This window comes from Dendropsophus ebraccatus, chromosome 5 (genome assembly GCF_027789765.1).
Source record: "Dendropsophus ebraccatus isolate aDenEbr1 chromosome 5, aDenEbr1.pat, whole genome shotgun sequence".
NCBI lineage: Eukaryota > Metazoa > Chordata > Amphibia > Anura > Hylidae > Dendropsophus > Dendropsophus ebraccatus.
The window spans coordinates 87,804,470-87,825,391 of record NC_091458.1 but is presented as its reverse complement, the minus strand read 5'-3'; the positions used below and the strand labels follow the sequence as shown (position 1 = coordinate 87,825,391).

General features: G+C 40.4%; 1 protein-coding gene across 1 annotated transcript in view; it reads right to left on the bottom strand.

Annotated features, from left to right (window-relative positions):
• GPC6 (glypican 6) overlaps positions 1-20,922 on the bottom strand; it is a 411,403-nt gene that overhangs the window by 146,392 nt on the left and 244,089 nt on the right. The window contains exon 4 of the mRNA XM_069972341.1: positions 15,713-15,878. Coding sequence (XP_069828442.1) covers positions 15,713-15,878 — 166 coding nt within the window. The remainder of the gene's footprint in view (positions 1-15,712; positions 15,879-20,922) is intronic.

Below are 20,922 nucleotides of genomic sequence, written 5' to 3'. Positions count from 1 at the left end.
AGTTTTGCTTAAATGGGCACTATTGTTGAAATTTTCAAAATGTAAATCAACAAAGGATATGAAATAAAGCATAACCAGTATACAGTAAAAAGTTACAGTACCGGCACAGCAGAAACACCTTTGTTAGCAGATTAGTTCATACCTGGAGTAAACCTTTGCAGGTGAGTGGAAACTTGTAAACATCAAGTGCGGTGCTCAGCTGATAGATAAAGGAACTTCGACTGTAAATATGTAAACGTAGAAATATTGCGGCACTCACCACGATTGTAGTAAAACCATAGTCCTTTTTATTGTTAAAAAACTAACCATCATGGTAGCAGGTGGGACGCCAGTGAAAAATGCAAAGTGTGTTGCCGGTTAAAGCTGTTTCACGCTCTCTAAGTGCTTCTACAGACCTGCCCCCTTTCCATACGTCACAAACTAAATACCTGTACAACTCCTCCTCAGTTGGTGACGCTCAGAAGGGTTGCCAATAGATAAACAGTGATAAAGTGAAAAACAAACCAAAATTAAAAACAATTCAATCCACAAAGACACTGTAATCTAACTTATCATTTAGCCCTAGGTGTCCCTGAGCTTCAGTCTTGAGAATCCATCTTGCCTTGGCTTGCTGTAAACGCTTCCGCCTATCTGAACTCGGTTTTATCCGTTCTAAACAGCAGAAAGTAAGTACATTTTTATTACCGTTATGCTCTTCCTGTACGTGTTTAATCATATGTGTACACCCGACTCCCGACTCCTGTGCGAATCTTGTGTGTATGGGCCTATATAGTGTTGCCTATATAGACCTTTGGGGAAGTTTTTTCTAACCAGTTAGTCTGTTTTTTGGGGACATATCTACATCTCTTAAGTTTTTATTTCTTTTAAATGCCACAATAGGTTTTTTCTTGGCAAATATTTCCTAGTCCCGGGTCACCTTCTACTACTGTAGGTACCAAAGCATGTTTGCAATTTACATTCATTATTTTGTTTAGTTATCATGTTTTAAAACAAAGCTATACTTACATGTATCCAGGTCAAGTCTCCTGAAGGCACTTTTTTGGTCTTGTGCTGGTTGGAAAAAAAAGAGACTAAACACTGAAAGTCCTGGCCAGTATAGAGTGTCATGGCTTAATATGTCTGTCAATAAAATGACTGCCTTCTGCACGCAGGTGACCAGAACTTCCTGTGTTTAGTCTCTTTTTATTTCAACCCGCACACAACAAAAAAAACTTAGTATACACTTTGTTTTAAAGCATAATAACTAAGAAAATAATTATTGTGAATTGCAAACTTGCTTTATTTCACATGCCCTTTGATTAAGATTTAGAAAATGATAATGACAGTGCACATTTGAAGTGCAATATTGTAAGATTTAATAAAATTATATGGTCTGGTGAGATTAAATATCTGCTTTAGCCCCCCCCCCATCTCTCAATCACGGTGGCAGCGTGGACCCAGGCCATCTGCATAGCTGGAAATTTTTTTTAAAAGCTTACAATGTACCTGTCAAAATGTGCACTGACCTGATCGGGGTGCAATCCTTTCTGCTGCCAGAAGTTCAGGGAATCTATGGATATGGCCACATCAGGTTGGTATCATGCATGAAGCCCTATTGGCTCAGAATGGGGCTTATACATAGAAACGACCCAGCGTCATTGTATCCGTGGATACCAGAACTTCCAGTGGCAAAATAGATTGCATAGGGCATAAATCATGACAGTTACCTTTTTAAAATGTACATCTAGACTCGTTGGACAGCAGTGCAAGTATCTGAAACTGGACTCAAACTGATCAGATGCTCACCAGTTAAAATGTTAGCCTACTTTCATGTCTTACATTGGGATCTGAAAATGATTTATTTGTTCATAGTCCATGCTGGTTACAACTACTAGTTATAGACAGATGGACTATAGTTTATTTGTTAAGGTCTCAGGCCTTTACTGGATTGTGTAAAACATTCTGTAGACATATAGAATGTTGTGTGTATCTGTACTCATGATCCAAAACACAAGGCAAAGTTGACCTGTTATTGACTATGGCAGAACAAAGTGGAAATTCTGGATCAGTATCAGTCTCCTGACCTCAATATCATTAAGCCACTCTGGGGAGATCTCAAGCGCACAGTTTATGCAAGACAGCCCAGGGATTTATAGGAACTGGCTTTTTGCCAAGAATGGGCACCTTTACCATCTGAGAAAATAAACAGCCTCATCCACAACTACCACAAAAGACTTCAAGCTGTCATTGATGTTAGACGGGGCAATACACGGTATGAAGAACTAGGGTATGTAAACGTTTGATCAGGGTCATTTTGGTGTTATAATTTAAAGTGGCTCTGTACCCACAATCTGACCCCCCAAACCGCTTGTACCTTTGGATAGCTGTTTTTAATCCAAGATCTGTCCTGGGGTCCGTTTGGCAGTTTGATGCATTTATTGTCCTAAAAAACAACTTTTAAACTTGCAGCCCCGTGCCCAATGGCCTTGGCCTAGATTGTGTAAGCATTAGGCTGGCACAACCACTCTGTCCCTCCTCCCCACCCTCTCCATCATTCGAAATGCTGCAGGAAAATTGTCTCCTATTCCCCACCTGTGTCAGCCCGGCACATGGGCTGGATTGTTAAGGCACCTGTGCAATGTTCAGCATGGAAAAAAATGTTCCAGTGGCATTCCTAATGATGAAGAGGGTGAGGAGGAGGGATGGAGGGGTGGTGCAAAGTTAGGGCACAGATATTCTAAGCCATGCCCATTGGGCACGGGGCTGCAAGTTTAAAAGTTGTTTTTTAGGACAATAACTGCATCATCTGCCGAACGGATGCCAGGACAGATCTTGGATTAAAAGCAGCTATCTGAAGGTACAAGTGGTTCGGGGGGGTCAGTTTGTGGGTACATAGTCGCTTTAAAAAGAGAAAACACAGTAGTTTAACAATAAATGGCTTCACCAAACCACTAACCATAAGTGGAAAAAAATGTGTTATCTTTCATATTCTCTGAAAAAAATCCACAAAGACACTATAATCTAACTTATCATTTAGCCCTAGGTTTCCTAAGCTTCAGTCCTGAGAATCCATCTTGCCTTAGCTTGCTGTAAACGCTTCCGCCTATCTGAACAGGGTTTTATCCGTTCAAAACTGCAGAAAGTAAGTACATTTTTTTTACCGTTATGCTCTTTCAGATGTCTGGATTCTTCCAGAATCAGACGTGTAGACCCAACTCCTGTGCGTAGAGAACGAATATGTTCTCTGAATCTTGTGTGTATGGGCCGTATAGTGTTGCCTATATAGAATCGGCCACATTCACACAAGATTGCATACACCACAAAATTCATACGGCAGCAAACAAAATCTTTAACATTAACCGATATCCTACCTATTCTTACATGTTTTAAGGGGGTAAAAAATGAATACCAATTACATCTGCCACATTTAAAATTACCTTTTGGGGAAGTTTTTTCTAACCAGTTAGTCTGTTTTTTTGGGGACATATCTGCATCTCTTAAGTTTTTATTTTTTTTAAATGCCACAATAGGTTTTTCTTGGCCAATATTTCCCACCTGTGTCAGCCCGGCACATGGGCTGGATCGTTAAGGCACCTGTGCAATGTTCAGCATGGAGAAAATGTTCCAGTGGCATTCCTAATTATGAAGAGGGTGGGGAGGAGGGACGGAGGGGTGGGGCAAAGTTAGGGCACAGTTATTCTAAGCCATGCTCGTTGGGCATGGGGCTGCAAGTTTAAAAGTAGTTTTTTATGACAATAACTACATAACCTGCCAAACGGACCCCAGGACAGATCTTGGATTAAAAGCAGCTATCCGAAGGTACAAGTGGTTTGGGGGGTCAGATTGTGGGTACAGAGTCACTTTAAAAAGAAATAACACAGTAGTTTAACAATAAATGGCTTCACCAAACCACTTACCATAAGTGGAAAAAAAGTGTTATCTTTCATATTCTCTGAAAAAAAGGACAAGAAAGCAAAAATTCTGTATGTAAACTTTTGAGCACAAATGTATGTTATCTTTTCACAATAAAGAAGTTTTCTTTTCTCAAACATATATTTCTCTTCCAATAACCGCATGCAAGGAGTCAGCAACGTTCCCTAAGAGTATAGTATCCTCATGAAAACATGTCGTCCAACATGAGTTATTAGTATTGTAAGACCCAGAAGAGGTCCTTAAGTGGGTTATCAGCAACTTTAGTGTAAACATACGTCACCCTACTCTGATGTATTAGGACAATATGGTGGGCAGAAGGAAACCTGTGTGAACTTTAGTACCAAATAGAAATGCCAGTTTTGCCCTTGGGCATGCCAAGCTAGGTTCAGCAACAGGCCACAATTATATTCTAGTATATAATAGTTTAAATATATGTTAGATACAAGTGTCGTAGACTGACATCCTATATAGCAAATTATAACTTCTGCATACAGAATCAAGTTTATTTAGTTCTATTCTTGGTTTTTGGATTATTATAGGTATTAAAAAAATGATTAAAAATAAAGTATTTTTGAAGCTAGTATTGTTTATAGAATACAATCGATATTAGGTAGACTCCCACAGAGTGTAGACAACTCTTATATCTTCATAAATGGCCTATAAAAGTTATAGTTTTATAGTTTACCCAAGTAAAATGATAGTTGTCTTACTTAGAACATGATTTGATAAGAAGCAATTGTTCTTGGTCACTTTTCTTACATTTCGCATCTAATCATCCAACACTAAGACAAATGGACAAATCCTAAAAATGCAATTCAGCACTCAGGATATTCAGGAAACAAAACCCTGTGTTCAAGCAGTCAAAATTGTCTTAAAAGCACTTCTTATGAAAATAAATAGAGATGAGGGAAAAGAGGAAGTTTACATGACTGCTAATTAATTATCATAATTCAGTATTTTATACATAATTGATCTGTAAATTTACCTAGTCTGACTTAAAAGAGAGAAATATGGGCCCATAATCAGAGAAGAGAGTTGGTGTTCATGTATTTGGGTATTCTACTAATAGTAATACAAATGCTATATGCAGTGCTACATTTGCATATTCACTTATAAATTTAGCTCATACACTGTATAGTACACAGACAAGAATGAGTTCAGGAAGAAGCCTGACATATTGAATAACCTAGTCTTTGCTGTGAATCTTGCACATCCTGTACACCATCATACACAGCATGCAAATTTTACTAGTTCCTTAAAGTTTTTTTTTTAACACATAACATTTTAATGACAAGCTGAAATAACTATTTCTACCCTTATAGTGCAATAAAAAAGAACTTGAGCTCAGATTAAATAGAATCCCAGCAGAGATGACGAATGAACATTTTATTTCAGCAAGAAGGAAGTCAGTCAATGTAGAAATATAAATGAAATAAGGCATGCCATTATAAAACACTCTCTTATATGACTCTTCAAAGCAGTGATTTCTCTATGCTCATCAACATGGGTTTGGAAACGGCAAATAAATGTGCAGTTTAATCTTTTTTGGGAAAACACAAAATGCATCATGACTACATCCTGTAATGCGTCATTGCATTCTATTTTTGCAACCATTTTCTATATGGCAATGAAAGTCTACTGTAACGTCCATTTTTGCCAAGATTTAACTGACTGCAATGCCATTGCATTGGAGTCAATGGGAAGATGGACGTCCAATGCACACAATGCATTGAAAAACGGACTTTTTTGCCGTGGACGTCAAAATAATGAACATGAACATTATTTTTGGACGTCTTTTGCATTTTTGCTATTAAATTCAATGGACTTTTCAATTAAGCCCCATGACAACCGATTAGTAACCAAACTAGAATAATGTGCAAACACCCGTCAGTGCACTAAGGGGAGGTCAGGCAGCTAAATAACGTCCATTATTTTAGACTCAAAATGATGGACGTCATTTTAAACATAGCTGAAAGAACGTTGTGTGAACATAGCCTTTCCCTGCGTTTTAATATTAAATTCAATGGCTTTTCAATTAAAGACACACCCAAAGGGCAATTAGTCCACCTAGCAAGAATAATGTACTAACAGCTGTCCCTGCTCTGATGGGCAGCCAAACAGCTAAATAACGTCCGTCATTTTGAACTCAGAGTGGACAAAAATGTTGTGTGAACATAGCCCTAGGGAGTCCTGGAAAATCTATGTTTTCTTCAGCCACCAGTAATCAAATCCCAAGCGTTCGGGTTCGGACGAACCTAAGTGTGCTCGAGGATTGTTCATTTCTGATAAATATATTAATATTACATCATCAATTTATTCATGACGATTATAGTACATTTTTTACTTGTTACCTACTCTACAAATCCAAAACAAAACTCTCTATAATATGATTGCTGCTATTAGTATATATAGAATTACTGCAGTATTACCAGCGTTTATACCAATAAAGTAAATGTAAGCTCAAGACTTATCCTTTGTCATTTCTTATTATTTTTCTGAATTTTCTATCCACTTTCAAATCACTGCAGTGGGGAATTGTTGTAGAAGGATTTACTACTTTGTGTCACCTCAAATGGCACTTCAGTGATTTACCTAGTATGTATTATTTTTCTATTCCTAGCTGTTTAAAGTATGGATTTAGCCACTATTAAACTATTCCTAAAATTCAACAGAAAATAGAAAAGAGCTATGGGACACTTTATGTTTGGAAAGGTCGGGAAAAATATTTTAGAACTTAGTACATTTAACTATTTAAAGTTAACCTATCACTCAAGTATTATACAGATGCACAGTGTGCAATGAGTACTATATACTGAAAACTGTACTTTTAACCCCTTGATGACAAGGCACTTGCACTTATAGACCTAAACAACACAGTCACACCAGACCTGACCATACCTCCCCCCCTCAAAAAGACACCAGATTTACTGGCAAGTCTGAAGGGGAGGTGGGAGACTAAAAAAAATAAAACAAACAAACTGCTCCCTGGTGCTGCCCTAGGCACCGGACCTCGGGTGCCCAGTGGTAAATACGGCCCTGCCCACAAATGGTACTCCCTTGCAATGACATACTTAATTTTCCATAAAATATGCTTCAAAATGAGAAAACATTATTTGTGCCATATTTTATAAGCCAAATTAGTATGATATTTTTTAAATATTTTTCTTTCTTGTTATAGCTTAACCCCTTCGTGCTGCAGCTAGTTTGGGCCTTAATGACCAGGCTAATTTTTCAAAATCTGACCTGTCTCACTTTATGCTCTTATAGCTCAGTGATGCTTTAACGTATGCTAGCGATTCTGAGATTGTTTTTTCGTGACATATGGCACTTTATGTTAGTGGCAAAATTTGGTCACTATTTTGTGTGTTTTTTGTGAAAAACATCAAAATATCATGAAAAATTGAAAAAATTTGCATTTTATGAACTTTGAAATTCTCTGCTTCTAAAAAAAGAAAGTCGTAGCACATAAATTAGTTACTAAGTCACATTACCAATATGTCTTCTTTATTCTGGCATAATTTGGTAAACATATTTTACTTTTTTAGGGTGTTATGGGGCTTAGAAATGTATCAGCAAATTATCACATTTTCGTGAAACTGATTTTTTTAGGGAACAGTTCTTTTTTTAAATGGATTTAGAAGTCTGGTATCCTGAAAACCCCCATAAGTGACCCCATTTTGGAAACTACACACCTTAAAGAATTAATCTAGGGGTATAATGAGCATTTTAACCCTACAGGGGCTGGAGGAAAGTATTCACAATTAGGCAGTAAAAAAATTGAAAATTTTAATTTTCCAATAATATATACGTTTAGATTAAAGTTTCTCATTTTCAAAAGGAATATGAGACAAAAAGCACCCCAAAATTTGTAATGCAGGTTCTCTTGAGTACAACGGTACCCCATATGTGGGCGTAAACCACTGTATGGGCACACAGCAGGGCTCAGAAGGAAGGGAGCGCCAATTAGCTTTTCCAATGCAAATTTTGCTGAAGAAGTTTCTGAGCGCCAGGTGCGTTTGCAGTGCCCCTGTAGTGTCAGCAGAGAGAAAAACCCCCATAAGTCACCCCATTTTGGAAAGTACACCCCTCAAAGAATTCATCTTGGTGTGTGGTGACCATTTTGACCCCACAGGTATTACAGGAAAGTATTCAAAAGAAGACAGTAAAAATGAAAAACTCAAATTCTTCCAATAATATGTTCGTTTAGTTTGAAATTTCTCAATTTCACGAGGAACAAGAGGAAAAAAGTACCCCAAAATTTGTAACGCAGGTTCTCCTGAGTACAATGGTACCCCATATGTGGGCATAAACCACTGCATGGGCACACAGGAATGCTCAGAAGGGAAGGAGCGCCAATTAGCTTTTTCAATGCAGATTTTGCTGCAGAAGTTTCCGAGCGACAGGTGCATTTGCAGTGCCCCTGTAGTGCCAGCGGAGTAAAATCTCGCCATAAGTCACTCCATTTTGGAAAGTGCACCCCTCAAAGTATTCATCTTGGTGTGTGGTGACCATTTTGACCCCACAGGTATTAGAGGAATGTATTCAAAAGTAGATAGTAAAAATTAAAAACTCAAATTTTTCCAATATTATGTTCTTTTAGTTTGAAATTTCTCAATTTTATGAGGAACAAGAGGAAAAAAGTACCCCAAAATTTGTAACGCAGGTTCTCCTAAGTGAAAAGGTACCTCATATGTGGGCATAAACCACTGCATGGGCACACAGGAGGGCTCAGAAGGAAAGGAGCGCCAATTAGCTTTTTCAATGCAGATTTTGCTGAAGAGCGCCAGGTGCGTTTGCAGAGCCACTGTAGTGTCCGCAGAGTAAAATCTCCCAATAAGTCACCCCATTTTAGAAAGTGCACCCCTCAAAGAATTTATTTTGGGGTGTGGTGAGCATTTTGACCCCACAGGTGTTTGAGGAAAGTATTCAAAAGTAGACAGTAAAAATGAAAAACTCAATTTTTTCCAATAATATGTTCCTTTAGTTTGAAATTTCTCAATTTCTCGAGGAACAGGAGAGAAATGTCACCCCAATATATGTAAAGCAGGTTCTCCTGAGTAGAACGGTACCCCATATGTGGGCATAAACCACTGCATGGGCACACAGCCGGGCTCAGAAGGGAAGGAGCGCCAATTAGCATTTTCAGTGCAGATTTTTCTGAAGAAGTTTCTGAGCGCCAGGTGCGTTTGCAGAGCCCCTGTAGTGTCAGCAGAATAGATTCCCCCCAAAAGTCACCCTATTTTGGAAAGTGCACCCCTCAAAGAATTCATCTTGGGGTGTGGTGACCATTTTTACCCCATAGGTATTAGAGGAAAGTATTTAAAATTGGCCAGTAAAAATGAAAAACTCTAATTTTTCCAATAATATGTTGGTTTAGTTTGAAATTTCTCAATTTGACGAGGAACAGGAGAGAAAACGTACCCCAAAATCTGTAACGCAGGTTCTCCTGAGTACAACGGTACCCCATATGTGGGCATAAACCACTGTATGGGCACACAGCAGGGCTCAGAAGGGAAGGAGCGCCAATTTACAGGAGCAAAATTGCAGCTAGTAATGGTTATTAGAATAGCGCAGTTACTAAAATAGAATAAAAAAAATGAGATTACAGGTAATGTGGGGTGGTTACGGGCAACCAGGGGTGGTTATGGGCAACCTGAGGTGGTTACAGGTAATCTGGGGTGGTTACGGACAACATGGGGTGGTCACGGGCAACCTGCTGTGGTTACGGCAACCTGGGGTGGTTACAGGCAACGAGGGGTGGTTATGGGCAACGTGTGGTGGTCACGGGCAACCTGCTGTGTTTACGGCAACGTGGGGTGGTTACAGGCAACGTGGGCTGGTTACAGGCAACGTGGGCTGGTTACAGGCAACGTGGGCTGGTTACAGGCAACGTGGGCTGGTTACGGGCAATCTGCTGTGCTTACAGACAATCTGGGATGGTTACAGGAAACGTGGGGTGGTTACGGGCAACCTGCAGTGCTTACAGACAATCTGGGGTGGTTACGGGCAACGTGGGGTGGTTACGGGCAACCTGCAGTGCTTACAGACAATCTGGGGTGGTTACGGGCAACGTGGGGTGGTTACGGGCAACCTGCAGTGCTTACTGACAATCTGGGGTGCTTACGGGCAACGTGGGGTGGTTACGGGCAATGTGGGGTGGTTACGGATAAACTGAAGTTCTTATAGGCAATCTGGGGTGGATACCTGTTATCTGGCATGGGCACCGCAATCTGGAGGGGGTCATTGGCAATTTGGCGTGGTCAGAGGCGACGGGTGGTGGTCAGAGGCAACGTGCGGTGGTCAGAGGCGACGTGCGGTGGTCAGAGGCGACGTGCGGTGGTCAGAGGCATCGTGGCGTGGTCAGAGGCAACGCGCGGTGGTTACGTGCAATCTGGGGGGGGGTTACATGTAATCTGGCATGATTACGGGGAACCTGGGGGGTTATGTGCAACCTGGAAGGGTTACAGACAATCTGGGATTGTTACTGATAAACTGAAGTGCTTATAGGTAATCTGGGGTGGGTACATGTAATTTGGGGTGGTTACGGGCAATCGGGAGGGGGTCACTGGCAATTTGTGGTGGTTACGGGCAACGTGCGGTGGTTACGGGCAACGTGCGGTGGTTACGGGCAACGTGCGGTGGTTACGGGCAACGTGCGGTGGTTACGGGCAACGTGCGGTGGTTACGGGCAACGTGCGGTGGTTACGGGTAATCTGGGGAGGGGTTAGGGGTAATTTGGGAGTAAACTGCAATTCTTACTATAATAAAAAGTGTGTGTTTTATTTTTTTGTATGTTTGTCACTTTTTGTACTTTACACATTCATTTTCACTGTATTACTATGATTACTGTGATATTTTCTATCACAGTAATCATAGTTCTGTGACAGAGACCAAATTGGTCTCTGTCACTTTAAATTTTCAGAGTTGGCTGGTTGTGAAGCGCATGCGCACTTCATAACCAGCCAGGACGTCGAGGAGGAAGGAGCTCCGTGGATCCGGTGAGTATATGGGGAAGGGGGGGTGACTGGGGGACGGGGGTGACAGGGGGGGTGGGGGGCGACTTGGGGGGTGGGGGGACATCACTTTTTATCCCCTGTCACCAATCATTCATGGTGACAGGGGATAAAAAGTGCCTGGAGCACATGGCACAAGCGATCAGCGGTATATAGTATATACCGCTGATCGCTTGTACCGGGACCAAACAGGGGGGTCCCCGATGACTGCCCCATGCTCTCCGCTACCTCCGGTGGCGGAGAGCATGGGGCTTTCATTCATTTTAACTTTTACATCGCTGTGAACCGACATTAGTCGGTTAACAGCGATGGCGGCGGCCATCTTGGAAATGATGGCCGCCGGGGGAGGGGGGTTAGTTATTGGGGCACTAGGGGGGGCTGATCTGAGGTCTGGGGGACAGTTATTTCATCTCCCCCCGCCGTAGATTCACGGCGGGGGGAGATGAAAGGCGGCGGCGGCACCGGTAATCTCCTTTACCGACGGTCGCCGCTATAACGTTAATAGCGGCGATCGTCGGTAAGGGGGGGGGCCGGGACGGACCTCACACACTGCCCCAACCCCTCAGCTACCTCCGGTAGCCGGGGGGATGGGGTGGGGGCCGACCCGGCCCCGCAGCCTTATTCTCTGCCATCGCCGTAAAAAGCTGATGGCAGCAGAATAAGGACCATTAGTGACCGCCGTAGAAAGCCGTATCGGCGGTCACTAAGGGGTTAATAGATCAGACAATTGTGCACACTACGATATACATAATGGGGGGGATTTACGAAGACCGGCGTACAAGTACGCTGTTCTTATATTAAGCCCCGCCCCCTTTTCATGGCAGGATTCACTGAAGCGTACGCTTCCAGCAGGTGTAGATTTGCGTCATGATTTGCGCCTGTAAGCAGGCGTAAATCAGAATAAATGAGGAATGGGAGGAGGCCACGCCTCCTCCCTGCTTTATCACAGTCCCAAGCTCCGCTAGCCCACCCATCGGGCGAGACGGGCGTACGGGAGGCGTACGCCAGGGAGAAGGGGGGAATCTTCATCTTCTCCCTGGCGTGCCCTTCGTAAATCCCCCCCCCCCAATATGTTTATTTTTTTGTGTTTTATATATAAAATGGTAAAGGGGTCATTTTAACTTTTATTGAGGGAGGGTCTTTGTCATTGTTAAAACTTTTTACTCTTTTTTCTCACTTTTGAATTCCCCCTAGAGGACTAATACATGCAATCACTAGATTGCCTACACTGGTCAATGCTAGGCCATTGCAAAGCATTGATCAGTGTTATCTGCAATCTTCACATAGAGCCCGCCCGTGGCAGATTCTATGTGAAGATCACAAAGCTGACTACACAGAGGTAAATGTTATACCTCCGGTAGTCAGTTAAAAGGATTGTGACCCCCACAATTACTAATTGCATATTAGCATTTATTCTCATTTTATTTTTTTTGTGGTCACTGTGCAGGTTTAATCATGTAATAATTTTATTGCCAGCGTACTGTATTTTTTAAATTCTTTCTACATTTATTATTATTTTTTTTATCACTGTCAGAACTCATCCCCCCCAAACCCGCCACGGCGTGATAACAGGGGCTTCTATGCCAAGTCACATACTGGCATGTCCTTCTGCCGACATGCAGATTAGGACGTGCCAGTATGTGATTCATGGGAAGGGGTTAAACACCTGGCCACACCCGTAAGTTACAGGTAAGATGTTTCAAATGTCTGTAGAATTCAGTTGTCCTCTCCACCATATGCATATGGGTTGACCCCATCATTTCCAAGTATGGCTGTGTTGAGGTTTTTATTTGTTTATTTTGCCCAATACAGTACAAGATGCCCACAAACCACAACTTAAGTAAATGAATATATCATACCTCACACAGTGTTTATTTTTAGGCTATGTTGACATATCCTTTATCTGTGTTTTTAATGGTAAAATGGTTGTATTATGGTTTAATAAACAGCAGTATTTGTAAGAATTTAATTCTATTAAACTCAATAGTAAAATGACAATTTGAGAATACACATATTTATTTTACAGCTGCAATTTTAGAGCCATAAAAAGGGTATGGCCATATTTTCAACAGATTTTTAGGTCAGTTTTTTTCAGCACAAAGAAAAATGGCAGTGTTTAATGCAAAAACAGTGAAATAAAGTGATAGGTCATTTACTTGCATATTTCATTGTCTGTTATTTTAAAAAGAATATGGTGAAAAAAGAATAAAACTATTAATCACACGTATTAAAAACACAAAATAGACATATTTTGATGCTGATATTAAGAGAAAAATACATCTAAATACAGGTATTCTTATTCCTACTTTTTTTTACGCTGTGTGAACATACCATTATTTCATAATAAATTTTAGAGCTTGGTATCCATTTGAACATTGCCAGATCTGTATTTCTAAGACTAGTTCTTGAACTGTACAGCCAGTGAATGTTTTATGGATCCACTCAGGAGTGTAGCTAGATTAATTACGGCTTCAAACTATTTGATAAATCCACTTGTGCTGGTAATTAATCTACCAATGCGTCTCTGATGAGATATAAAAAGCCATCACTGCACAATCAGAAAGGCTTGATAGAAAGCTTTAGCAGCATTCTATAAGACGTTATTACCACATCATTCATAAATCCTCCTTTTTCAGTTTACAAAACCTATTTTTTGTTGAACTCTATTCTAATTTTCATTTTAACTCATTAATGGCTGTCAGTATGCCTTTTTATAGCCGTCATTAAGTTGCCGGCTGTTTTGTTGGCTCTCAAAGAGTACCTGTCATCAAAAATAACTTATTAGATATGTCAAAAGTTATTGACCACAATGGGTGTCTGCTGACACCTGCTTTGATCAGGAGATACAGCCGGGGAGCCGACTCATTCACTCCCTGGCTCTCCAATAATGGGACACTTCCTACATTGGGAGACAACTAAAATGGGAGTCTATGAATCTACTTTGATGGTCAGGGGAGGTGGCCGAAAAGTGGATTGAGCTTCTGCTGCATCCTCTCCCTGGTTATATCTCCTGATCCCAGCAGGGGTCAGCAATAAGACCTAATAGGATTTTTTGACATGCCTGATGGCATGTCAAAACATATTTTAGTGACAGGTACTCTTTAATTCCCATTCAGCCAATCCCTGTCTGAAGCAAGTCCCTGTGTTGAGATGGGACCCAGAAATGGAAACTAGCAGAAACCTGGGTAGTGTAATAACAACTACATTCTTGCTATTGGGAACACAAAATCCTTCAAGAGTATTTTTTACTTATATTATGTAGGAAAAACACTCCTAGGCTAGGTCGATCCGAACCTGAACGTTCGGTATCTGATTAGCGGGGGCTGCTGAACATGGATAAAGCTCTAAGGTTGTCTGGAAAACATGGATACAGCCAATGACTATATCCATGATTTCCACATAGCCTTAGGGCTTTATCCAAGTTCAGCAGCCACCGCTAATCAAATGCCGAAAGTTCGGGTTTGGACCGACTCGAGCATGCTCAAGGTTCGCTCATCTCTAGTTATTACATTGAAAATATAGCTGCATTTTGCTTTTATTTTACTGTGTGTCATCATAGCCTTAACGCCCTAAGGACCTATGACATACTGGTACGTCATAGGAGCCTGTCACTTAAGGACCCATGATGTACTGATGACAGTAGGTCCAGAGGCTCTATGGAGTGGGCTCAGGAGCTGAGCTTGCTTCATAGAGCGTGAGAACCAGCAGCAGCTGTGTCTTCAGTGTTAATGACAGCCATTTACAGTGAGGACGCAGTGAGGACAGTGCTCTCCTGTCACTGTCCGATCTAGACAGTCATTTTAACTGACTGCTGGAGGTCTCTTACCTTCCTCCATGTAGTCAGATCTGTGATCTACACATAGAATCGGCAACAGGCAGGCAATATGCAATGATACAAAGCACCAGAATTGCTAATTTTCTGTTAAATTATATATTAGAAAAAAAAAACAAATGTCCCATCTACACATATATGGTACCAATAAAAACTAGAGATCGTGACAAAAAAAATAAGACCCCAAACAGCCCTGTTGGTTGAAAAATAAGAGCGCTATGGCTCTTAGAAGACGAGGAGAAATAAACAAAAATGTGAAAATTGCCACAACCCAGCATGTAAGTGTAGTTTTTGGCTTCTCATGAATATCCAGGACTACAGGGCTCATGCACATAAGGGGAGGACTACTTATTGTCCATGTTATTCAGGAGGATATCTCTGTATCATCTGCACAGAACAATGAAAGTGATACATCTGTCACTATTTTATGCTACCCTTAGATAGGGCAGGCCAAACCTGCTGACAGTCTCTTTAAGAGGTTAAAAGTCTATGGAAAGTGTAAAAATAGGGATAACTTATAGATGCATTTGTATTTTAAACTCTCTTCATAGACTATAATGGATTTTTCTTTTTAAATACATAAAAAAGATGAAAGTAGTGTAGTAGTTGAGGGATTGAAGCCCAAGGCATATATGATAGTAGTCAATAATTTCAGCATAGGGTTAATTAGATTTATGGTCTTGGATGTACTTTTTTGTGATAGTATGTCTACATGAAGCATCCATGTTATGTAAGTTCACATACAGTATGTACTTATGTAAAACTGGTCTGCATGCCCAGCAGGCTAAAAAAAGGAGCAATTTTTATAACAATAACAATAATACATTTAAATTCCAATAAACACTTTTTATGACATTGGCTACATGGCTCTTGGAATTTTTTTAGCATCTTTAGCAAACATTAAACCACTATCGTACAATCTAGTCATACAACTGTAATAAATATGTTTCCATACCGACAAAGAGATTCCATTCAATGTCCAAATCAGCCTGATTGGCCAAACAGCCCTTCATCACGTTGAGGCAGTAGTTGGTACAAGGCTTCAAATCGGTCATACCGTGACAATAGGGACAATACAACATCTTCAGTAATGCTCTGAGACATCCTGCATTTGGGCTGAGCTGCGAAGGTAGAAATATGTGACAAGCTATTTTATTGGAAAGTATCAGTTCATGCTTCTGCTATACAGTATAATCATTGACATATACATTCTCATTGTTTAAGCAAGATACCTATACAATACAAACTTTCTGTACAGTAACTGACATTTTTACTTAGTATAGAAGTTCCAGAACTTCAGATATAGAAGTTTCTTTGATTCCTAGGGGAGTGTATTGATGTTTACCTGTTTAACTTCATTACCCAAAACCAGATATTCAGGCGTACAACCAGATATTTAGGAGTATGAGATGCTAGGAAAGCTGAGTCACTTCCATCATACTAGGTATTAGATCCTGTGAAAGCTGAGTGGATCCTGGGAAGCTGGGTGACCTCCATCACACTGAGTATAAGATGCTGGGAAAGCTGGGTGAACTCCATCATACCGGGTGCAAGATGCTTGGAAAGCTGGGTGACATCCATCATACTAAGCATAAGATGCTGGGAAAGCTGGGTGGATGCTGGGAAAGCTGAGTGACCTCCATCATGCTGACCACAATACACTGAAAAACATGATTTTTACCAATGTTTCTGTCAAAATACTGCTCCCCCCAGCAATCTGCCCTGTAGGTATAGGCAATTCCCCACATATAGTTCAGCCCTCCATTTGAATAAACTCATGTGACCATCCCCCATTGGTAAAAACAAACACAAAAAACAAATGCTCATACCAGGTTAAGAGCAGTGCTCCACCATCTTCTCTTACTTCAGACTCTGCTGTATTAGTGACATCCCTGCCGGGCTCTGGAGTTTGGAGGAGAGTGGCCTCTACTGGCTAGAGGCAGAATAGTGCCTGCAGCCAAAACAGTGACTGGCAGAGCAGGGGAAGAATGGTTTCCCACGCTATCAGAGCAGTTTTCCTTTAGCTAAAAGCCTCCTTAGGAGGCTTAAAGATAAAAGTACAGTATAGGGGGTGGTGCAGGGCGCAGGGTTTCTAAGGACATGCCCAGGACAATGACCTGCCGGGACTGTCCCTTCAAAACTGGGACTGTTGGCAACTATGGTATTTTCACGTCCATCACCTGATATTCACCTGCAAGTTCACACCCATCTGACTATTAACTGAAATGTCAGAGAAATTATAAACTCAAATATATCAGGAACAGAAGGGTGTATCAAGAAACTGTAAAAAGGTGTGTAATCAGGGCACCCTAAACTAGAGGGATATTCCAAGATAAAATAACTTGTCCCCTATCCACAGGATAAGGACATGTACAAGATCGCAGGGTCCGACCTCCGCCACCACAGCTATCTTTGTATCGGCCCCACGTTCAGTTTTTTTTTTCTAAAAACACTTTCCTCCTGAACCTTATTTAATCCTTTAACATATTTAAAGGTTTCAATCATGTCCCTCCCTGAAGATGGGGTCATAGATTTTATACAGTCAATTATAGAGCCAATATTGAGGTTCTACTTACTGTTCATTTAAGCCCTCTGTGAGGGTCTCACCCAGACACCTGGCACCTCAGATCAAAACTTCTGGCAAGTCAAATGTTTGTTAAAAGAGACACTTACACTTAACTGCTTACTAAGGATGTTGTAATACAGTATTTTAAACCTTACATTTATTTCTATTTCAGAGAGTCTTAGGGATCATTTACACAGAAAGATTATCTGACAGATTATTTTTCAAAGATTTGAAGCCAAAGCCAGGAATGGATTTATAGTCTGTTTCTGGCTTTGGCTTCAAATCTTTGGCAGATAATCTGTCAGATACTTTCTGTGTAAATGGACCCTAAAGAGTCACATGCAAGGACATGGCTGCAAATCTTTGCGTGCCTTTCTTCTTCCTTACCCAAGATCTTCCATGCATGAACTTAAAATGCCTGCCAGTGATTTATTTTTTATTTTTGTGGGGCTTCTCCTTTATATTATATTACATTCCATATATTATATTAAAATATTTGAGCAATTTGCGTTTACATGGTATTGTTCTGAATAGCAAAGAGACAGTTAGTTCAAAACCTAATCAGATTCACGTCCACACCACTTTTTTGAGGCAATATCATGGCTGCATTTTCACATTTTATCTAGTAGCATAAACATGGCTATGTGTTGTTAGTCTAGAAGCATAATTAAGAGGATTCATAAAACCAGCCCATCAGGATTTGAAGTAAGCAACTGTGATTTTCATGCTCTCCTGACTAATGAAGTGATTTTGCCACATATACTCTAAAATGATTAGGAATATTAACAATGAGCTACTGAGGGAGGTAGGAGGGTTACAGGGTAGGCAATGTGTTACATTTCTCTTTATATAGATTATTTACATTTAGAAGCAATAAATAGATAAACAAAGGTCACACAAATAAAATAAAACACAATGGAGCTGATTTACTAACATGTTTTCCCTGTTGGTTTCTTTTTTTTACTAATGTCATGTGCCACAAAGATCTCTATAAATTGACATACCCATCATTTTGTGTTTTAAATCCAAAAAGTGAATGTGTCGTGGACCTGTCCCTTTAAAACCCATCATAACCAACATACTTTAAACAAACCATGATTTTTTTTTTCTTTCTAAAAATCAGCCACCCAAAGTGTGGCTGGATGGTTGGGTATAGGTTTCAGGTTTGTTTGTTATAGGTTTCAGCTCAACTGTACCATAACTTAGAAAATCAGAAAAAAAATCAACCCTAAATGCAGAAATAACAGATATGACACAAAACATTGTTTATTTATTAGCTGGCTTTGTAAAACATATCTCAGGCAAATCAAAGAAAGTATTTTTTGACACATATTATCTAGGTCACTCAGAGGAAAAATTATGGATGTACTCAGTATAAATAAAAATATGAATTCACTGCATAATTTACCTAAACATTTATCTAAAATTAATCTACAGTTAAAAGGATCTGTTGGACTTTGTTAGTTAAAAGAAAGGTATCCTATATAAAAGGTCTCACACAGCTTTATTGATGTGAATGTAGCAAAGAAAAATAGATGTGGTATGGATGTAATCTTAAATTGCAAAGAAATCTAAAATATCAATTACTGTATACTACATGTTTACTTCGGTAAAGAAATGCTGAATTTTGGATCTGCTGTTTTGTGTTTATCCCATATATAAAAAATGTTATAAAAAGTCTACCCTACATGTACCCTAGATGTACCCTGAAAAACTGACAAAAATAATTTCCCACATAGGTCTGTCAATGGAAAAATGAAAAAATTAAGACTGAATAGATGACACACACACAAAAAAAACATATATTTTACTGTGCAAAAGTAGTATGTCTATAGCCATGTTCGCCCATCGTGAAAATGACGGTCATTTTTATTGGTCAGTCGTCATAAAATGATGGCCACCCCTCAAAAAAACAGGCGCCATTATCACGGTGTGTAAACACTGTGTGTTAAAACTGTACTGATCCCCAGAATAAATATAGCATGTCATTTATACCATTGTAGAGCCCATAAAAAAATTACGAAACATCCAGAATTTACATCTTGAGTTCATCCTTTCTAAACAAAAAATAACAAAAAAGTTCCACATATCCCAAAATGGAAACAAATTAACAAAAAAAAAATACAGCTTGTTCTGCAAAGAACAAGCCCTCTAACAATTTTATTAATGTCTTGTGCATAAAGCTTGGATGAAGAAGGACTTGCAGACAAAATACTCTAGGAGGCATTTAAATGTCCGCAAAATACTAGACATGTATTCTTTGGACCAAACCTTTGGGCTTCCGGCTGCACAATTTATTACGAAGATGGGAGCTCCAAATCAGTTTACATTTTTACGCTACTGTATTGACAAAGCGGGACAGCACAGACAGTATTTTGAGGACATGTAAATGTAAATGTCCCCTAAATTTGTAAAAAAGTTCTTGTTTGGAGCTAGGTGGAGATAAAAGACAACACAAAGCCTCTGCTTTTGATTTAAAACACATCTCTCATCTTGAATGCCCTTATAGAAAATGTATTTCTGCTATGAAATTGTTGTATTTAAAATCTGAACCCACGAATCGAACGGCGATGTCACAGGGAAGCCGGTGCCGCGGTCCGTTTTTGAGACCGCGGCCCGGTTCCCGTGCACGGCGCCATTTTATGCACCGGAACTGGCCGGTGCTCAAGCACTGGAGGTAGGCCGGCCCGGTCCCAATGGGAGGGAATTCCCTCCCCTGTATGACGCGGCTCCATTCATTCTAATGGAGCCGCGTCATGCAGGGGAGGGAATTTCCTTCCATTGGGGGGCGGCCCAGCTGGCCACCAGTGCTTGAGCACCGGCCGGTTCCGGTGCATAGAACGGCGCTGTGCACGGGAAAACAGACAGCGGCACCGGCTTCCCCATGACAGCGCCGTTCGATCTGTGGGCTCAGATTAAAGAGGATGTACCTGATGGTACATCCTCTTTAATAAAGTGAAGTTGGTCCTGCTATGTACATATTGCTTTTCTGAACACCAGGCTGCTGGTTACAGCGATGTCGTCACCTCCTGTGTTCAGTTCTCTACTCCATCCACAAGCTTTGATGCTGCACATTCAATAAATACCTGTATAACACTTATCTGCGTCTTCTTTCTGCTGTAAAATCACTTCAATTCATCATTGGACAGTGTCACCTAGGAGGAGCTGTATAGAGTTGGTCCCCTTCTCCCAAAAGAGAGAAATGACCCAACTGCCATGAAGCCCCACGTAGGTGACTCTGTCCACTGATGAAATGAAGCAATAGAGAAGACACAGACAAGTTTTATACAGGTATATATCAAATACTCAGCCACACATAGCCTAAGGGGGTTAACAGTATCGCTGTAACACTCACTTACATTGAAAAAGCAAAAGAGTTGGATTTTAAGAAAGAAGTCCATTATTGCCATTATTTACTTGACTTCAATGCAATGCTTTGAAGTCAATAGAATGACGGACGTCCAATGCACACAGTGTATAAAATAAAAGACGTCAAAAAAATGATCATGTCAACTTTTTTCGGACCTCTTTTGCAAACAGCAGACGTAATTTTTTAATTGCTCACGCACCGTCCTTTCACAGTTTTTACTATCAAATTT